General features: G+C 39.5%; 2 protein-coding genes across 5 annotated transcripts; both read left to right on the forward strand.

Annotated features, from left to right (window-relative positions):
• The first annotated feature begins 240 nt into the window (after positions 1–240).
• Positions 241–1,920, forward strand: LOC124181297 (probable glucosamine 6-phosphate N-acetyltransferase). The gene is made up of 5 exons (XM_046567715.1): positions 241–491; positions 732–852; positions 953–1,015; positions 1,173–1,300; positions 1,419–1,920. Exons 1-5 carry the CDS (start codon positions 474–476, stop codon positions 1,653–1,655), a joined length of 567 nt encoding a protein of 188 aa, XP_046423671.1. The 5' UTR covers positions 241–473; the 3' UTR covers positions 1,656–1,920.
• Positions 1,921–1,965: 45 nt separating this feature from the next.
• Positions 1,966–5,626, forward strand: LOC124181296 (FAD synthase-like). 4 transcript variants are annotated; one of them, XM_046567711.1, is made up of 12 exons: positions 1,966–2,077; positions 2,257–2,450; positions 2,539–2,633; positions 2,709–2,832; positions 2,910–3,022; positions 3,101–3,244; positions 3,313–3,455; positions 3,588–3,791; positions 3,857–4,042; positions 4,141–4,401; positions 4,523–4,713; positions 4,892–5,626. In XM_046567711.1, exons 2-11 carry the CDS (start codon positions 2,330–2,332, stop codon positions 4,677–4,679), a joined length of 1,548 nt encoding a protein of 515 aa, XP_046423667.1. In that variant the 5' UTR covers positions 1,966–2,077; positions 2,257–2,329; the 3' UTR covers positions 4,680–4,713; positions 4,892–5,626. The 4 variants fall into 4 exon arrangements, with proteins under 4 accessions (XP_046423667.1, XP_046423666.1, XP_046423668.1 ...); XM_046567710.1 differs by lacking the exon at positions 4,892–5,626 and having other exon boundaries at positions 4,523–4,866; XM_046567712.1 differs by lacking the exon at positions 4,892–5,626 and having other exon boundaries at positions 2,020–2,077; positions 2,392–2,450; positions 4,523–4,866.
• The last annotated feature ends 10,998 nt before the right edge of the window (positions 5,627–16,624 follow it).

The raw sequence follows: 16,624 nt of genomic DNA on the forward strand, positions 1-16,624 counted from the left end.
CACTTAATAACTTATGCACTCTCGAACACTGTTGACGTGCAAAACCTAACTGTATCGTTATTGTAATCGCCATTCTTACTGGTGACAATTATCTTTGCAAGGTAATATATCGTTGATAAGCTGCAGGTATTTACCGCCTACCAATAGGCAACCCGGCTCGCACCTCGCGACTCTAGCCTACGAATCCACACCAAGAGAGAGATTTCGTAAATCCCTTGCGGCGGGTCCAGATTGAGGAGGAGAACCAAGGAGAACGCAACAGCAAGCAGTGGTTCAGCGGGAAGTATCCAAGCGTGGATACAGCCAGAAGGACGACGAGTTTAAGACCAAAAAAAAAAAGAAGAGGAGAACAGAAGGGGTCAGTTTATGAAACGAAAGTGCCGCATGCCACGTGAAGGAATTCCTCAATTTGTCTTTTGTCAGGGGTTTTGTATTATCAAAGGTTACGACGTTGACGCAGGCAAGCGTTTAAAATGAGCGAGCCACCACGAGTAAGTCCATATGTTCAATTAATGTCTGTGTCATTTTTTCGAAAAATACTTGCCGAACAAACGCGTGCCTTCTTATAAATACCTTCTTCTCTAATAATTTTCTCTGTGAAAAATCTAAGGTCATCGTGAATTTTACTGAAAATACGAAAAAGGCTCGATTTATCAGTTATTTTTGAAGGGTGAAAACTCAGAAACGTGCATTCATTCCATTGTTTTTAATCAGAGTTCTTTTGTTTCAAGGGAATACAGCCAGGGAACGGCGTAGAGGAGTACCTGTTCGACCCACGTCTCCTGGAAAGGATCGTAGACATCAAAGATGGGATTTGGGTTAGACCTTTGTCGATTGAAGATTATGATAAAGGTATCAATTGAGTCTCTCAAATTGCATCAATTATTCAGGATTCTTTTATGCTGAAAATTGATTGAAATAAAAGATGAATTATCCTGTTGATAAATTACAGGATTCATTCAAGTCTTGGGACAACTCACAAAAGTGGGAGACATGAGTAAAGAGCAATTTTCTGGTACGGTTTACATTCTTATTTTTTCAATACTAGTATAGTAAATATCAAATCGTTGGTGTAATTCATGAAAACTTTATTCTAATCAACGTAAACTGATACGTTTCAGCAGTTTTTTACGCAATTGCAAAGCTTCACGATTATAATATTTTATCAACAGAAAGATTCAGGAAGATGAAAGCATCTGGCGATTACTACGTCATTGTGGCAGAGGATAAAAATGTTGGGGAGGTCATAGCTTCTGCGACACTTCTAACGGAGCAAAAGTTCATCCACAACTGTGCACTGGTAGGTGTATGATTTACATATCCCTGACATTTTAGTTCTTGAAATTTTTCAAACGATTGTGTAACATTTTTTCGCAATTCATATTTGATGAAGTAACTAGAAATTTCAAATGCTTCAGAGGGGGCGACTGGAAGATGTGGTTGTGAATGATAAATACAGAGGTAAATCCTTGGGCCAGTTGATGGTGAGGACGGTTAGCCTGCTTGCCCAACGACTGCGGTGTTACAAGCTATCCTTGGACTGTAAGGATACCATTGTGAAATTCTATGAAAGATTGGGTTTCATCAAAGAACCAGCTAATGGAAACCATCTCAACGCCCGATTCGACTACGAGAGCCCAACTAGCAACTTATGAGATTAGCTATACTTATAAACTATAATGTATATTTCCCTGCCTAGTTATGATAGATAGAGTTCGTGCGCATATATTCTAAATTACCGAAGGTCAATATGTCCATTAATTGGGCAGAAACGAAGAAAGTTAATTGTATATATGTATATAATGCATTTAACGATTCCAAATAATTTTTCATCAATATTTCAACTTTACAGTTTGCCATTATTATTAAATCAATTTTTAACTGTATTTATCGACACTCTACTAAATGCCCTATCGTTAATTCCAGACTTGATCCGGCTGGTTGAATGATGTAATGCATGTGGCCAGCTGCTGCGTACCTAGCCTGATCCTAACATAACCTAACCTAACCTAATCTGACTCGAAGCTGGCTGTCATTCGGCGAGTGTCCATCCTTCCCAATTCTACTTCCAATAAAGGTTTTATTTCCAACTAGATATTATTCGCTATTTTGCGCAATGGATGTTGATAGCTGAATTTCTTAGCGTTGTGTCAAGTGCATATATCACTTGTACATAAATTTTTTAATTTACCATTCATCGTTTGTAAAATCATTGCAAAGTAATTAGCACTGAAGGATGAAATCGTCTTATTACAGATTGCGATTCAAAATTAATGAGTTGTACATAAAAAAGGAGGTGTCGTCAAAAAGAAAATTATGAAGTGTTGAAATGGCCACTGCATGCAGGAATATACTAAGGGGACATTCAATCATGAACTTGAATCGTTACAGCCAAGTTTTAGTTGCTAAATATGGTCATCTGAGCGAGAATCCAACGGCTGGAATTATCAGTAATGAGAATATTTTGTAAACTTGTTACATATTGGCTGCGATAGTTTCTTGCCATGGAATTTTAAACTGAACTTGGTGTCTTTACAGTTATCGGAGATGAGATATTGAAAGCCCAAGTCAAAGACACCAACTCCAATTACATATGTAGGCTATTGTATAACTGTGGAGTTAAAGTGAAAAAAGTTAGTAGCAAAGGACAGTTTTATTCAATACTTATTTAAAGAATCGTTTAGTCAAGGACAGTGTTCTTCGTTCAGATTTCAGTAGTTAGTGACGAGGTTGACCGCATTGCAGAGGAGATGGTTAATTTTTCCGAGAAATACACGTACGTTATAACGTCTGGCGGAATTGGGCCGACACACGACGATGTTACCTTTGAAGGTAATAACAGTAAACCATAATGGTACAGCTATGCAATTGAATCTTCACAGGGATTACATTTCATTCCATTTTTGCAGCACTTGCAAAGGCGTTCAACGACTCGCTGCACCATCATCCGAAACTTGTCGAAGTTGTGAAAACGTTTTCTTCCTCCCAAGACATCTCTTCTCCTGGGTATAAACTGGCTTATGTAAGTCCCTACAATTCACTTGTTTACTCAGTTCCTAATGTCTGCAAAATAAATAAGCAATTTGATCTTCTCCAATAGATACCTATGTCCGCCTCACTGACGTTTGGTAAAAGTCAAGAAACTGGTGAAAGATTGTTTTACCCATGTGTCAGTGTAAAAAATGTACATGTTTTTCCTGGCTCCCCAATTTTCTTGCATAAATCGTTTGGGAACGTGTACAAGGTAGTTTTCTGAAGCACAAAATCAATCGGCGTGTTCTCCAAACTGAAGATATGATTTTAATTTCATAGGAATTATTCGCGACTGGTAGAAATTTCGTTACCAAGGAAATATACCTTGGAGTTAGGGAAGAGCTGTTTGCCGATGCCTTGTCTGCCGTCTCCAAAGAATTTTCCAATGTCACATTTGGCTCTTACCCAACCTCAAATCACAGGTACATTTAATATGTGTTGTTATTGATTTACTTATGAAATGGCTTGATCTCAGTTATCCTAATTTCCAACTACAATTGCGTCACAATTTGTGTTTAAGTATGTAAAACTAATGGGGTGAAAAATGTATTCAGCTACTATCATGCACGGGTTACTGTGGAGAGCAGCAGCGAAGATGATACCAATAAAGCAGTGGCAAGGTTCAGAGATTTGGCCCCTGAGAATGCAATCGTGAATTATGACAATGATCCGTTGACAGATGCTCTACGAAAATTCAAGGCGTTCGTCGCTGTCGACAAGCAAGGTCCAATCTACGAAGCGACCTTAACAACTCTCAAGTAACATCTTTTACATTTGCATCTTGATAAAATGTTGGGTATACATGTTGATGTTATTTTTTCAGGGAAATATACAGCAATCCCTCAAATGTAGCTGTCTGCTTTGATGGCAGCATAGAAAGCACGGTGTTGCTCCATCTCGTACACGTCAATAATCTACTCGGAGCAAAGGCCAAGCTTCAGGCTGTTCATTTGAAACTCGAAAATCCCGTCGCGGATGTTGACGAATTCATTAAAGAGACCGTAGTCAGGTATGCGATTAGCAAACAAGAAAAGTATTTTATACTTTCCCAGTAAATTCTTTTGAGAAAAGTCAGTCCAATAATCCCCTGAACAACGTCTGTTAAAGGTATGATGTTAATTTACATCATTTGGATGGCTCTGCAGAGGCAGCTATTGAAAACCTTGCTGTACTAAGGCCAGAAATCGAAACTCTGTTGCTCGGCCTGAAAGGAGACAAGCTCGAAGGAGGGCTGTGGCACGAATTTGCTAAAAGTGGAAGTATCGGTCAGATTCGCTTGATCTCCCCACTGACAAAGTGGAGCTATAAAGACGTGTGGAATTTCGCTCGATCTCTGAGTTTGCCTTACTGCAAACTTTATGACAGAGGGTAATCCAGCCTTGCAATTTACGTATAGTTTCGTTGTCACGAGTTACAAGCACGCAAGAGTAGCACGACTATAATCAGCGTGAATTATTATAATCTGATAAGATCTGGCTCCTGATCATAGATACACATCGCTGGGTAGTCAAACGGACACAGAACCAAACCCGAATTTGTTGAAAGGGAAGATTGGGAAACAGATGGTGTATCATCCCGCTCACATGCTGGCAGACGTGAAGTTGGAAAGAGCCGGTAGGATCCCGCAAGATCACCCCGAATTGTAAAGGATCTGATGTTTCCGGACATTTTTTGTTTAAAGTCAGTGTTTCATTTTTTAGTCCGATATATTTATTATTATAACATGTGGTATTTATTCCAAGACGCCTGCCGCGTTGTGTCACTGCAGAGTACTTGCAAGTGGAAAACCTACATGTACGCGTATTTAAATTTGATTAATAACGAAAATAAAAAACAAACACTTTTTTAATGTTTCCAGCTTTGGATTCCGAGTTTCATGAGATCCCCAGTCATGTGTACGATGCTTGGCAGTGGTTAAAATAAGAATGACATCACGGAAAAGTAAGTTCCGTTTCGTTCGTTCTTTGCCCGCGAATCATACAGAGTGCACTTTTGTCTCAAAGAGTTTACTTTAGTGGGATGGGCGCTACCATGGTAACAGTCTAAATGACGTATCGATTCCTCAACTTCAAATTCCGTTTCTCTCTACGACCTTCTTCCTCTCCAAGTACCTTTTTCATCCTACACCGCTTCTCATCACATATTCATAACGCTAACTTTTCAAGCACTGATTCTTTTACCGTTCACGTAAGCTAAATACTGAAGAACAGTGTATTTCCTCATACGTTACGTCTTGTTTGAAATGAAAATTAGATTATGAAATCGCATGAAACAATGCCACGATCCGCGGAGACGCGCGTATGTGTTAATAAACGAAATTTGCTCAACGTTTTATACACATTGTACCAAATTGGAATTGCCATGTCGTATTAGCGAAACGGTATCATGAATACGTGATTTGAACGGATAAAGGTCGTGGAGAAGGGTAGTTTCGCAATTATATGTATATCTGAGCCGAGTGCTTTCGAGTAAGAATTGCAAACGTGAATCGTATCAAAGTTTTTATCAGGAAAAGTTTTTCCTTCAAAATTTCATTTCGTTGAAGTATTTTCACTTCCCCTCTTTCCACTGTTCCTACTCTTTAAAACTTTGAATGAGACTGCGGGTGGCGTTGGGTTGGGGAAAGCAACCTTCTACCGCCCTATACTGCCATCCGACCGGGAATTTCGCGAGAGACTATTTTTCATGTTTTCTTTACCCATCTCTCTTCGTGTGACAGGCCATTTCTTGAGAAATATACGTAACAATAATGCTTAGAAATGGATTTTTTTTTAATACGAATACTACATCAGGTGGAAAGTGTTCCTGACAACTGCGACAGATTGTTTTCGCAGTAGATAATTCTTCCAAAGCGCGATTATGATATACGTTGGTGGATTCGCGATGTTGAATTTATTCATTGCGATTATGTAGTTTTTTAGCTTTGCAGTCATTTGAAAATCATAAACGAAGAATGTAAGTCCGAAGAAGTTGGGGAATGAAAATATGTAATTATTTCGATAACTCATATTTTTCGGCTGCGCATTACGATATTCTTTAAGTTTTCATCAATTACGTAATTAAATGTAGCTCAAAATATACCATGAAAAATGCGTTAAATCCCTGGACGATTAAAAGAAAAACTTGTGGTTCGAAACTTGCGGGCAAACAAAAGGCGATCAACCGCATATTCGACCAGCGGTCTGAACATATATTTAGTTCCGGTTTCAACTGTCGGCTTTCTTGCGTTCTTGCAAATGCGGCTCTCGACGAAATTGTAAGAAAATTGTGCAACAATGCTGTTTTCGTCTTAAGAAATTGTCTCGAAGTTAGTCTAATTAACTCTGGTGTCAATTACCACCGCTAGTGAGTTAATACTGAGTAAAAGCATTCATCAAATCGATTTAGAAGTCAGGTAAGCCAAAACCGGTTACAAATCCGGTCTCGATTTCAAAATAGTAAAAGAATAATCACTTCCCACGGTATTCGGATTTATATTACCGTAAAAGTAATTTAAATATCCGTAAATTTGTGGGTCAATTTGACGGTGTGAAGTTAGTCGAAATGTTCAACGGATTTTTGGCGGTATCACGTGACGCCATAAACATCACGTGACAAACAATCGAACCGTTATTTTACAATTGAGTTTCAGTGTACGGGGTGGAATGTTCTCGAATTTTTCTCGCGTGTGAATCGTCTATCTGACGGTGTTTAGGTGATTTTTACATAGAGTGAAATGTGATAAGTCCGCCTGACAATATACGCAGGTTCTAAATCCGTGACGCGTAAATTCGACACAGTAACGGCGGTTCGAGCTTTGCTTGTTGTGAGTGAATTCGAGTAAAATTCAATGCTGCGACGTTCAGACGCGATTCGTTTGTTCGATCCCCGGTCTACTCGCTCGAAATACAAGTCTAGTTTTCCGATCGGAAAAATAATTTGAATAGAATGTATGCTTGTCGAACAAGTTTCATTCAATTCCCGTGACGACAGTTCGTCGCGTATCTTCGAGGTGATCGCGTGCGATGGTTATAATTTATACACCAAGCGGAGGTTTCTATTCATAAGGAAAAAGCTAGGACGTTTGCCCAATTCTCGTAAGCGATAAGTTATCGTATCGCGTCACCGACAAAATTGTACGCCGGTCCTTCATCGCGTCAACAACAAGCTGCAGTCTCACGGTTATTTCAGCGGATATGATTGGAACACATAATCGTCGGTTATCATTCGTCATAATGTACAAGCAGGTGAGGAATTCTTGACCAAATATGCGCTCCGTAAAACTAAATGTTCGAAAAATTAGTTAAGAAATTTTTCCGTTCAGAAAGATCAATTGTAAGGTTTCAATCCTTCGAGCCACACATTATTGTGCTTATAGTAAACTTTTATAACAAGATAGTATTGTATGGTTTTTGGGATTACTGATTACGAATCTGGGATCAGATTTCTGAATTCAAGATGGCGATTCCAATATGGCGGACAAAAATTTCAAATTTGAGCGAATCGGGTCAAAAAATTGTATGCAGGGGTTTTAGGCGTCACTGAATGGATTCGCCATATTGAATTTTCAAAATCTGATTTCAGATTCGTAATCATTGACCCCATAAACCTCGGGGCAGAGTTTTTTCTCCGGATTCGATCGAATTTGAAATTTTTGTCTGGCATATTGGATCCGCCATTTCGAATATTTTAAATCCGATTTCAGATTTGTAATCAACGACCCCGAAAACTTGTAATTTATGTAAAACATGTACACGTGTAGAGGGGTAACTTTCTCGGAATTGAAATATTTCTTCAATTTTCACGATTTTTTGCAATCACATTATTTCTAACAGTAATAATTCACATCATATCGTAATAATTACTCTCGAGTATTGAAAACTTATCAGTATACTATCGGAAATGGCAAAAATGTTCTCTAAATATACAAAAAATTCATACAAGCTAGTGGTAAGAACTATGACTACCACTATGACTCAAAGGGTTGAGTGCACGTTAGTGGAACTCGACTGTAGATAGGCAACTTTTGCACAGGCAAAACTACCGCAGTAGCCTACGTACAGGGGGATCGACGTCCTTTTTATAATAACATCTGATATCCAATTGTGTAGCTAAAATTTTCTCTTCTCGCCATTAAAGCGGATCGAAGCTTATTCCGAACAACTTTGACGAGTATTTCGCGACTGGCTGATTCATATGAGGAGGAATACGACCATATTCAGCAGGATAAATCTTGTGCAGAGACCGCAGTGAGCCAGCAAAGGTGAGTCACATATATTGACTTTAATAAAACTGCTGTCCATATCTTCCGTTCGGTTCTTGCCAGGATTGTATGAATCTATGTGTATACGACGTTGTCTATGCTCTGTTATATTTTCACGAGAATCTTCAAACCGTACTGCGTTTTTGCCTGCGTTTCGCAGAGTTCGTTGAACCGGCGTGAAAAGCTTATACATATACAATGATACTATACCGTATCACATTTTCCAAGCTCACACATATCGTACATTGTTATACATGTATATTCGACGCGCCTTGCTAAGTATGCACACAGTTTCACGACGTACAGTTTTTCCTTGAACTTTCAAACCTCCAACTATTGATTTCCCCCTCACCAACACAGTTCTTCTTGCTGTTTGCTTCGCACGTATAATAATGGAGCAGCTCTCAATTCCGCTACGTAATTGATCGCTGTTACATGTTTCTACGATCTGTATTGAGTTGAGATCGTGTAATATTTTTCTCAAGCCAGGTGCCGCAAGGTTCGTCGTTTCATTGTTAGTTTATTCGGGATCCCGGCACGACGTAGTCGACAAGTTTCTGATTCGACATCGGAGGCGCGTTTCAATTATTAAATGACTCCAAGGAGTTAAGCAACAAGAATTCCTTTTACCGGATGGCGTTGAATATACGCGATGCAGATCGACGTGCGGATCTATAATATATATTCCGAGCACGAAGAACATCTTGCGAAATGGTAGACAAGCAATCTCATATTTCAATCCAGTATTTCATTTGAGTTTGAAATTGATTGCCGTCGGGGTGAGGAGAGAGATGGAACGGGGCGAACGAGAGGGGGAAATAAGGAGGGGGAGCGAGAGAGAGGGGGGGGGGGGGGGGGACGGCCGAAGAGGGAGTGAAAAGAAGAGGGCGTGCAAGGTAATACATCGAACGAAACGAACGTATATTTCCAGAACAAATATTTACATAAAAGAGGAATAAAAAGAGTGAAAATGTGTTTTCTGTTTGATTTGCGACTATATTTTTATTTCCAGTCCGTCAAGCTTTTATACTCCCGCCCTGCCGGTGAGAAAGAGAGGAGAGGATTGTTTCAATTCTCTAGTAGAAAAGCTCTTAGAATATATATAAATATGTGTAGGTTTCTTTTTTTTTTTTTTCAATCACACTTGTCATATTTCAGGCTATAATAGATTTCATTGGAAAAATCATTCTCGTCAGAGTCCATTTTTCGGCTAGCACATGAATTTTTTCCAGTATTTGTTTGTTCTTCATATTTTTATTTTTTTTTCTTACTTCTAGTTGAATATATCGTATTCAACAAAAATCAAATCTGGTAGGTACCGGTATAACATTAGCGAATAATCACTCGAAATAATAATCCGCAACCGATGTGGAAGTTTGAAATATAATAGAGGTATATAATAAAAGAAGTATTTGCGCCGAGGTCTGTTGCACATAATTACACGTGCTGAATTTTTATTGTTATTTCTTGTTTCTTCTCTTTCACGCCCGGTGAAAAGTCGTTAGGCGGAACCTTGGCAAGTTTCGGCAACATAATCAAAGTAAAATTGGCGCAGTGAGAAAATTGCGCGGACGAAGGGACGTAGGGTGAATGGAAGGAAGGGTGGGAGGGAGGGAGGGCGCGGCTGGTCGGGCGAGACGTGGTGGTGGGGGGAGGTAGAGGCTTTTTGCTTATTCATGAGTAAATTTCCCTCTAAAACGAAAATACACCAAGAGGAAGAGCAAAAAAAAAAGTAATAAAATAATATATATATATATATATATATATTCCTTTAATCGCGACGGTTTTTGTCTACTCCGGTTTCATTTCATACTTATATTATGTACGGCATACCCACGTCTATCATAATCAACTTTGTCTACGCATCGGAATGGTGCTTTTTAGAATTTATCCTTTGTATTTGTCTGCCTACCACGGTGAAAATTTCTGCTACTACGAATTTTTACAGAAATTGAAACATATCGTATTATTTCTTGAAATATTGTAAATATGCATAGTTTTTTTATTTTTTTTTTTGGAAAGAATTGTTGACCTTTGTTAAAAATCATAATAGCTTGTAGATTGTTTATTGATAAAAATACAAATTTTTACGAGACAATATGCATATTGACAATTTTGTACGAAAATAACTTTTATCCACGAAGTTGTGCGAAATTTTTCATTTCTCATATTTCCCTAAAAATATTGGTCGATTGAAAAAAGTTGGTATCGTCTCCCTTGTCTTATACCTTGTATAGAATAAACGCTGTTACACTCATTCCGAAGGTCAAATCTCTTGACGCGATACGCAAGCACTAATTACAAACGTTACATACGTTACATAGGTGTACAGGTATATAGACGTTCGTAAGGCTTTGATACCGCGTAACAAACAATCTCTTTGTGCATGTATACCTGAGTGCGTATGCACGAGTAACAACGTTGTATTAATCCGATTAACAAAAACGGAGGGGGATTCGATTTTGGTTGCGTGGAACAATTCGACAAGTAAAAAATTTATACCCATACATGCAGGTATACGTATAGTACCGTTGTTGTCAAGAATATTGATATAGCCGTAACGATTCGAATCTCGTGGCGATTTAACGAAACTGTTGTGAGTCCGATAGGTACGTAAGTAGGTACATACCTGAAACTTGTTGTTACCGGCAATGCCGCGTTGTTTGTTACTTTATTCAATGAAGTATACGATCCGTACGATATCGACTATCCGGATGTTTAATTGCCGATCATCCGTGTTACGGTTAAGTTACAGTACTTCTTTCCCGAAGGGAAAGACGGAGAGGCAGGCAGGCGGTATATAGGGTATTATACGTATTTTATACGCTGATAATGGGCTTAATCGTGCAGCCACGACGGTTATAGAACGGCATGGAGGTATAAGATAGGTGCATGGTATACGGGTAATACACATTGTCGACGTAAATCATCCGCAGGCAGTAAATCCGTCCCTCCTCGCGAACCCCTCCGAGGAATATGACGCACGTCGAGCGGGGATAATAGATATATACATTATAGATCCGCGGTGTGCCAATTGGTCCGAACGTTATCAAATCCGAAATGGTCGTCCGTGAATGACAGGCGTGTGGTATACATGCCGGGATAAATACGGAGGGCAATTATACGAATCGTGATAAACAATGATTATACACACGTGTGTCAGGGTCTCCCTTGATTTCATCATTTTTCGAATTTCATCCGATGTAATTTGTATTCAAATTTTCAATCGCTCGGTGGCGCGTGTTCAACGTTATCAAAAAGTACTCAGACTCGGTGGAATTTTTTGTTTTTTTTTTCCACGATACGAACATATTTTTCGGCCGAGGTGGAACGATTTCGAAAACGAACAAATTATGGGACACCTTGATAGCCCTTAGACTGTGAAAAACGTGGTGTAAAAGTTGTCGGTTCGGAATTTCAACGTCACCTTGTGTCCGATTGACGGGAAATTATATTCCGTTGGAGTAGAAATTTCGGGTTCACTGCATCTTGAATTCGTTAGCGATTATTTGCGTTGTAACGTTTTGCCTGGAAGGAATGAATTGAGAATAAAAAAGATCTAGAGAGCGTCGCGTGACGTCGGCTTGTCCCGCCGTCGTCGTCGGGATTCTCGTCTTCTTCAGGCGGCGGCGTCACGACGTCGCGGCGCTACGGCGTCGATCGAGGTCCGTTGCTGGCACGTGACCAGGAGATAAAAGACATGACATTCAAGAAAATTTCACCAATCGGAATATCGGTGATGTTCATTTGATTAAACGACCTTTCTTCACTCGATCATTGTTGCGTATAATTCGATCTCTTCTCTCTCAAAATCAGAAACTGTGCAAAGCTTCTTGTATTATTAATTCAAAGATTGTTAGGACGGTATATGTATATGGGGGGGATTACGAACGAGCTTTCCAGCTTTTTCGACAGTCCGAAATTAGCAGAATGCGAGAAAGCTGCGTCGAAATTGCAAAGAGTGTTGATGTGTGCACGATGAGCATTGGTATCATGTTACGCCGTTGGAGAAGATGGGATTAATAATCGTAAAAGTATCTCAATATCCTTGAAACAGCTGTCGTAAAGCTGTTTGTGATATTCCCCGTACGTCAAGACGAACTTTTCCCTTATGCGTAAATTCACCCCTTTAGCTTCAGGCTTATAGATTCCTCTCGCACGACCACCGCCTTTGTATCCGATCCACCCTCCGAAAGCGTACGTAAACATGAATGGGTTTAATCAATCGAAGAATCGATCAATCTGTGTTTTGCTAACACAGTCGTTAAATTTGCACTGTACATATATGTTTGTTATTTTTCAATCGACAATTTAATAATTCGTTGATGAATTTTTCACCTCAACGCGGCGTATAAAAGTTCACAAACGACCACCGCCCCGCCTAATCGTGGTAGGTTCAGTTTGTTTGAACAAATCGTTTGTCGTGCAGGGAGATTTTTTTATCATTCAAGATTCTCAATTTTTTTATGCGAGTCGGACTCCCGTAATAATACATTATTCACGCGGCTGAACCCGAATCGAAATTTAGCGTTTATATTTGAATCTACCGGGTTCGTATAGACCTACTTCGAAGGGAACTGAACCTAGAAAGCCTGCATTGAGCCTCTAATTCCTAAAAATTTAAGAACAACGTTTACATCGGACCTTGATCTCGAAAAATTAAAGAACCAAGCCCTACTTTGACGATATCAGAAGACGATTGAACCTATTTTGACGCTATTCAATCTACAGCTGCTCCATTGGAACTGTAACTCCTCATACACAGATATATTATTACAAGGACATTAAAGTGTTAACGATGAATAATTCAAGGGCTATTTCGACATAATTTTTATAAGTTTCAATAACATTTGAAAATTAAGTATTGCATTTCATCTGTACATATTCAAAGTTCTTACGAATACAAAAATGTATTTAACGCGAGAGGGGCATCAAGTTAATATAAATAAAAAAATCCTAAATTCTAAAATTTATTATTACATTGAACTGTACTTCAATGTAACTAAACATACCTTAGGTTGGGCCTAAGCTTGGTAAATCGAGAAATTTCGAACATATCTAGCGTCCAAACAGAGTCTAATATTACACCGAAACAGACCCTATTCTACTATCTTTACAAACCTCCGTTGAAGCTCCTATACAGGGTTTAAATTAGTAGGCGTTAAATGCCGAATCTGGAATTTAGTACAACAATCGACCGTACTCTGCAAGTTAAGAACAAACCGGAATAGTCGAGTTAAAAGAAAAGCCGAGTCTACCGAACCTCGGGCAATTCCAATAACGTCGCCGACTTCCAGCCCCGTCATCGTTCGCGGCAGCAAGTCGACGCATGCCGGGTGCGTCACGGGCCGCAAGACATCCGACGATAACCGTGGTTCGAAAAGCTCAGGGGTAGATCCTCGGACCACCGGGTCGTTCCCTTGTCGCGGGCTTCCTCGTCGTCGATCGTCGTGTCCCAGGTGCCTCGAGAAATAATCACTTCAGTGGCTGTCGACCAAAGACATCCCACTCAAGTTCCCCCCGACGCCGTCGCCGCCGTCGCCGCGGGGCGACGGGCAGGGTAACCAACCATCCAACCACCCCCGGGGAATCAATAACCGACAAGAGCTCGAGCCCCGAGCCCGAGGCCGACCACGAGGGTGGGGATTGCCACGCCCACGGCACGCGACCAGCACGCGACCGGGCGAAGGGATGCCAGCAACCCCTGCTCCTTCCTTACCTCGCGACGACCCGGTTCTCCCTCCCACCCTCCCACCCTCGGGACTGTCGTCTGTCCTGTGACAGGGATGATTGTACCTGCAGGATAATTCTGGTTCCGTTACATCCTTTTCGTTGGAGAAAAATTTCCGCTTGTAAGGTAGCAAAGGGTGCTGGTTTCAGAGTCAAAAATTAACAATTTTATTTACCAGCTATACGATTACCAGATATTGTAATTGACAAGTTACAATGGTCAACAAAATTTTTCAACAAGGAAGGTGCTTGCTAATTTTTAAACACTTGTAATCGAACCTCGTTATAAAATCATATTTTTTTTTATTAGAACGGGTCTAGTTTTTTTTGTTACACCTACTGTACCAGTAAAATTGAATCGTTTATCGTTTTGTATTACCTTTTTTGGTTCAGGGTGTTTTTATTTTCTTTGTTATTTATTGTAAATACCAGTTGATTAGTTACAATAAATAACAAAACACTCTGTATGAAAAAATGCAAGTCGAAACGATAAACATTCAATTTTACTGGTACTAGCTATGCGTGACACAAAAAATAGACCTGATCGAATCGAAATAAATATATTATTAATATGAACGTAGATGGCTATTTGAAAATTAGTAAGCACTTTTCTTGTTACAAAAATTTTGACGATCGGTGTACTGTAACACTGACGTATATAACCTAATTTTCGTTCCTAAAATCTGTATTTTTTGAAAAACTAAAAAAATTACATCGCAATAAAACTATTCGTATATAAAATATTCCAACATTAATTCTATTACACTAAACCTTGCTCTTAACATAACCAGTTCAAAGTTTTCACGTTACACATAAAAAGTGAATTTTTGTTGATCAGTGTTATAATTGTCCAACCACGTCAACTAATTTTTTTTCTATGGTTACAAGCCAACAATCAGTTTTGCAACAACGAGTAAACGGCAATTACAAGAAAATGTTGGACATGCAATTACAAACGTTCGGTGTGATTATAGTGGTCGATGTCCTATTCAGAACCGTATTTTACGTTTATAGTTAAAAATGATGATCTTATACAGTAAAGGACTGTACAGTAACCAAAAGTATAAATTGTTCTCATCGCGGTTACATCAAAACGAAGTATCTCTCAGAGTACCTTCCACCAGTCTTCCGTAAGCTCTGTTCACGGTTCCAAAGAATCGTCTCACTCATCACCTTTTTCCCATATATTTTCTTGCCAACAAATCTCCCCGTTTGTGAAGACCATTGAATTTACGTTGCGTATAACTAATCTCTGCGCAATTACCGATCATGGAAGTATACTCGATTTTCATCTTCTAATTGTTATAGACAAGAGATGGTTACACACGTACTCCTGATGATTTATAGTATGTACCTGTACTTTATACCTAACCAGTTTATTTCCCTGTGTCTGTACTTTTTCTACCATTTACACCCTGCGGCAGGTCTGTTGTGTATCAACGTCGAGGGCGTGTGGCATGTATACGTATGGGGCATTCTACCCTAGCTCAACCAACATGAAATTTTTCTCTGCAGATTCGTTTTATTCGTGTTGTTTTTGTAAAACGAAATGTCTTTGGTCGTTATTTAAAAATCTGAAAAAATTCCGAATAATCTTACGTCAGATATAAAAATTTTCAACCCTAGACGTAGAGTGGGCCAGCTTTTCGGGTTTATTGTTTTTTTATTTTTTTTTAATTTTTTGGAAGAAAGATTAAAAACAATCAGAAGGAAGAGTCAGTTTATCACGAGCGGTTGCTCAAACGTTTTCTTTTTTTTTATATGTAACAACGGATATTTGAGAATTTTGACAGATTCTAACAAACTATTTAGTTCTTTGCAATTTTTTTAAAACTGAGAAAAAAAAATCTGTAAGAATTCTTGAAACCCTGGATTGCGTATGAAAATATTTGAACAACAGCCCAAAAAAGTCTGACAATTGCTTCTGTTTCTTTTCAAATATTTTTTTAAATACCTCGAAAAATAGTAGAACCGAACAGCGGCCCACTCGGGGTTTAAACGCTTGAAAATTTTCATATCCGACACAAGATTATTGATAATTTTTTATATCAGAAATCACAAGCAATAGAAATCAAGTCGAAGAAAATTCGTAAGAATTCAGAGTAACTTTTTGGAGTTGGTAAAATTGCGTAAAATTTATTTTTAAGAAAATGAAAAACGGCGAGGGTCCGACGTTGGCTGAGTCGGCGTGGAATGCCCCGTATATACCCACGATACGTGTGCCCATTTACGTGTCGGCGCAAAGTGGTTCGCGTAAGGAAACCAGCGTCTGCAGGTGGGAAGATTGCGGTGAGGCCGGATGGCGCGTGCCAGACTCGCGCGCGCAGACACCGATCGATCCGAGTCGCAACCCTCAAACCCCTCGCGAGGACGGAAGTTCCGACTCCTTCGTTCCCCTCGCGGCGCTCGTTCGGATCCCGAGTGGCCTATTAACCCTTTGAGTCGCGCGTCGTTGGGCCGATAGTCAACTTTTATAACGAGACGGTATTGCACGGTGTTTGGTGTCGGAAATCGAATGTCAAAAATTCAACATGTCGGACGAAAGTTTGAAATTTGATCGAATTTTTGTCGAAAAATTGTATGCAGGGGTTTTCGGGCTCGCTGAATGGATCCGCCATA

This window comes from Neodiprion fabricii, chromosome 4, assembly GCF_021155785.1.
Source record: "Neodiprion fabricii isolate iyNeoFabr1 chromosome 4, iyNeoFabr1.1, whole genome shotgun sequence".
NCBI lineage: Eukaryota > Metazoa > Arthropoda > Insecta > Hymenoptera > Diprionidae > Neodiprion > Neodiprion fabricii.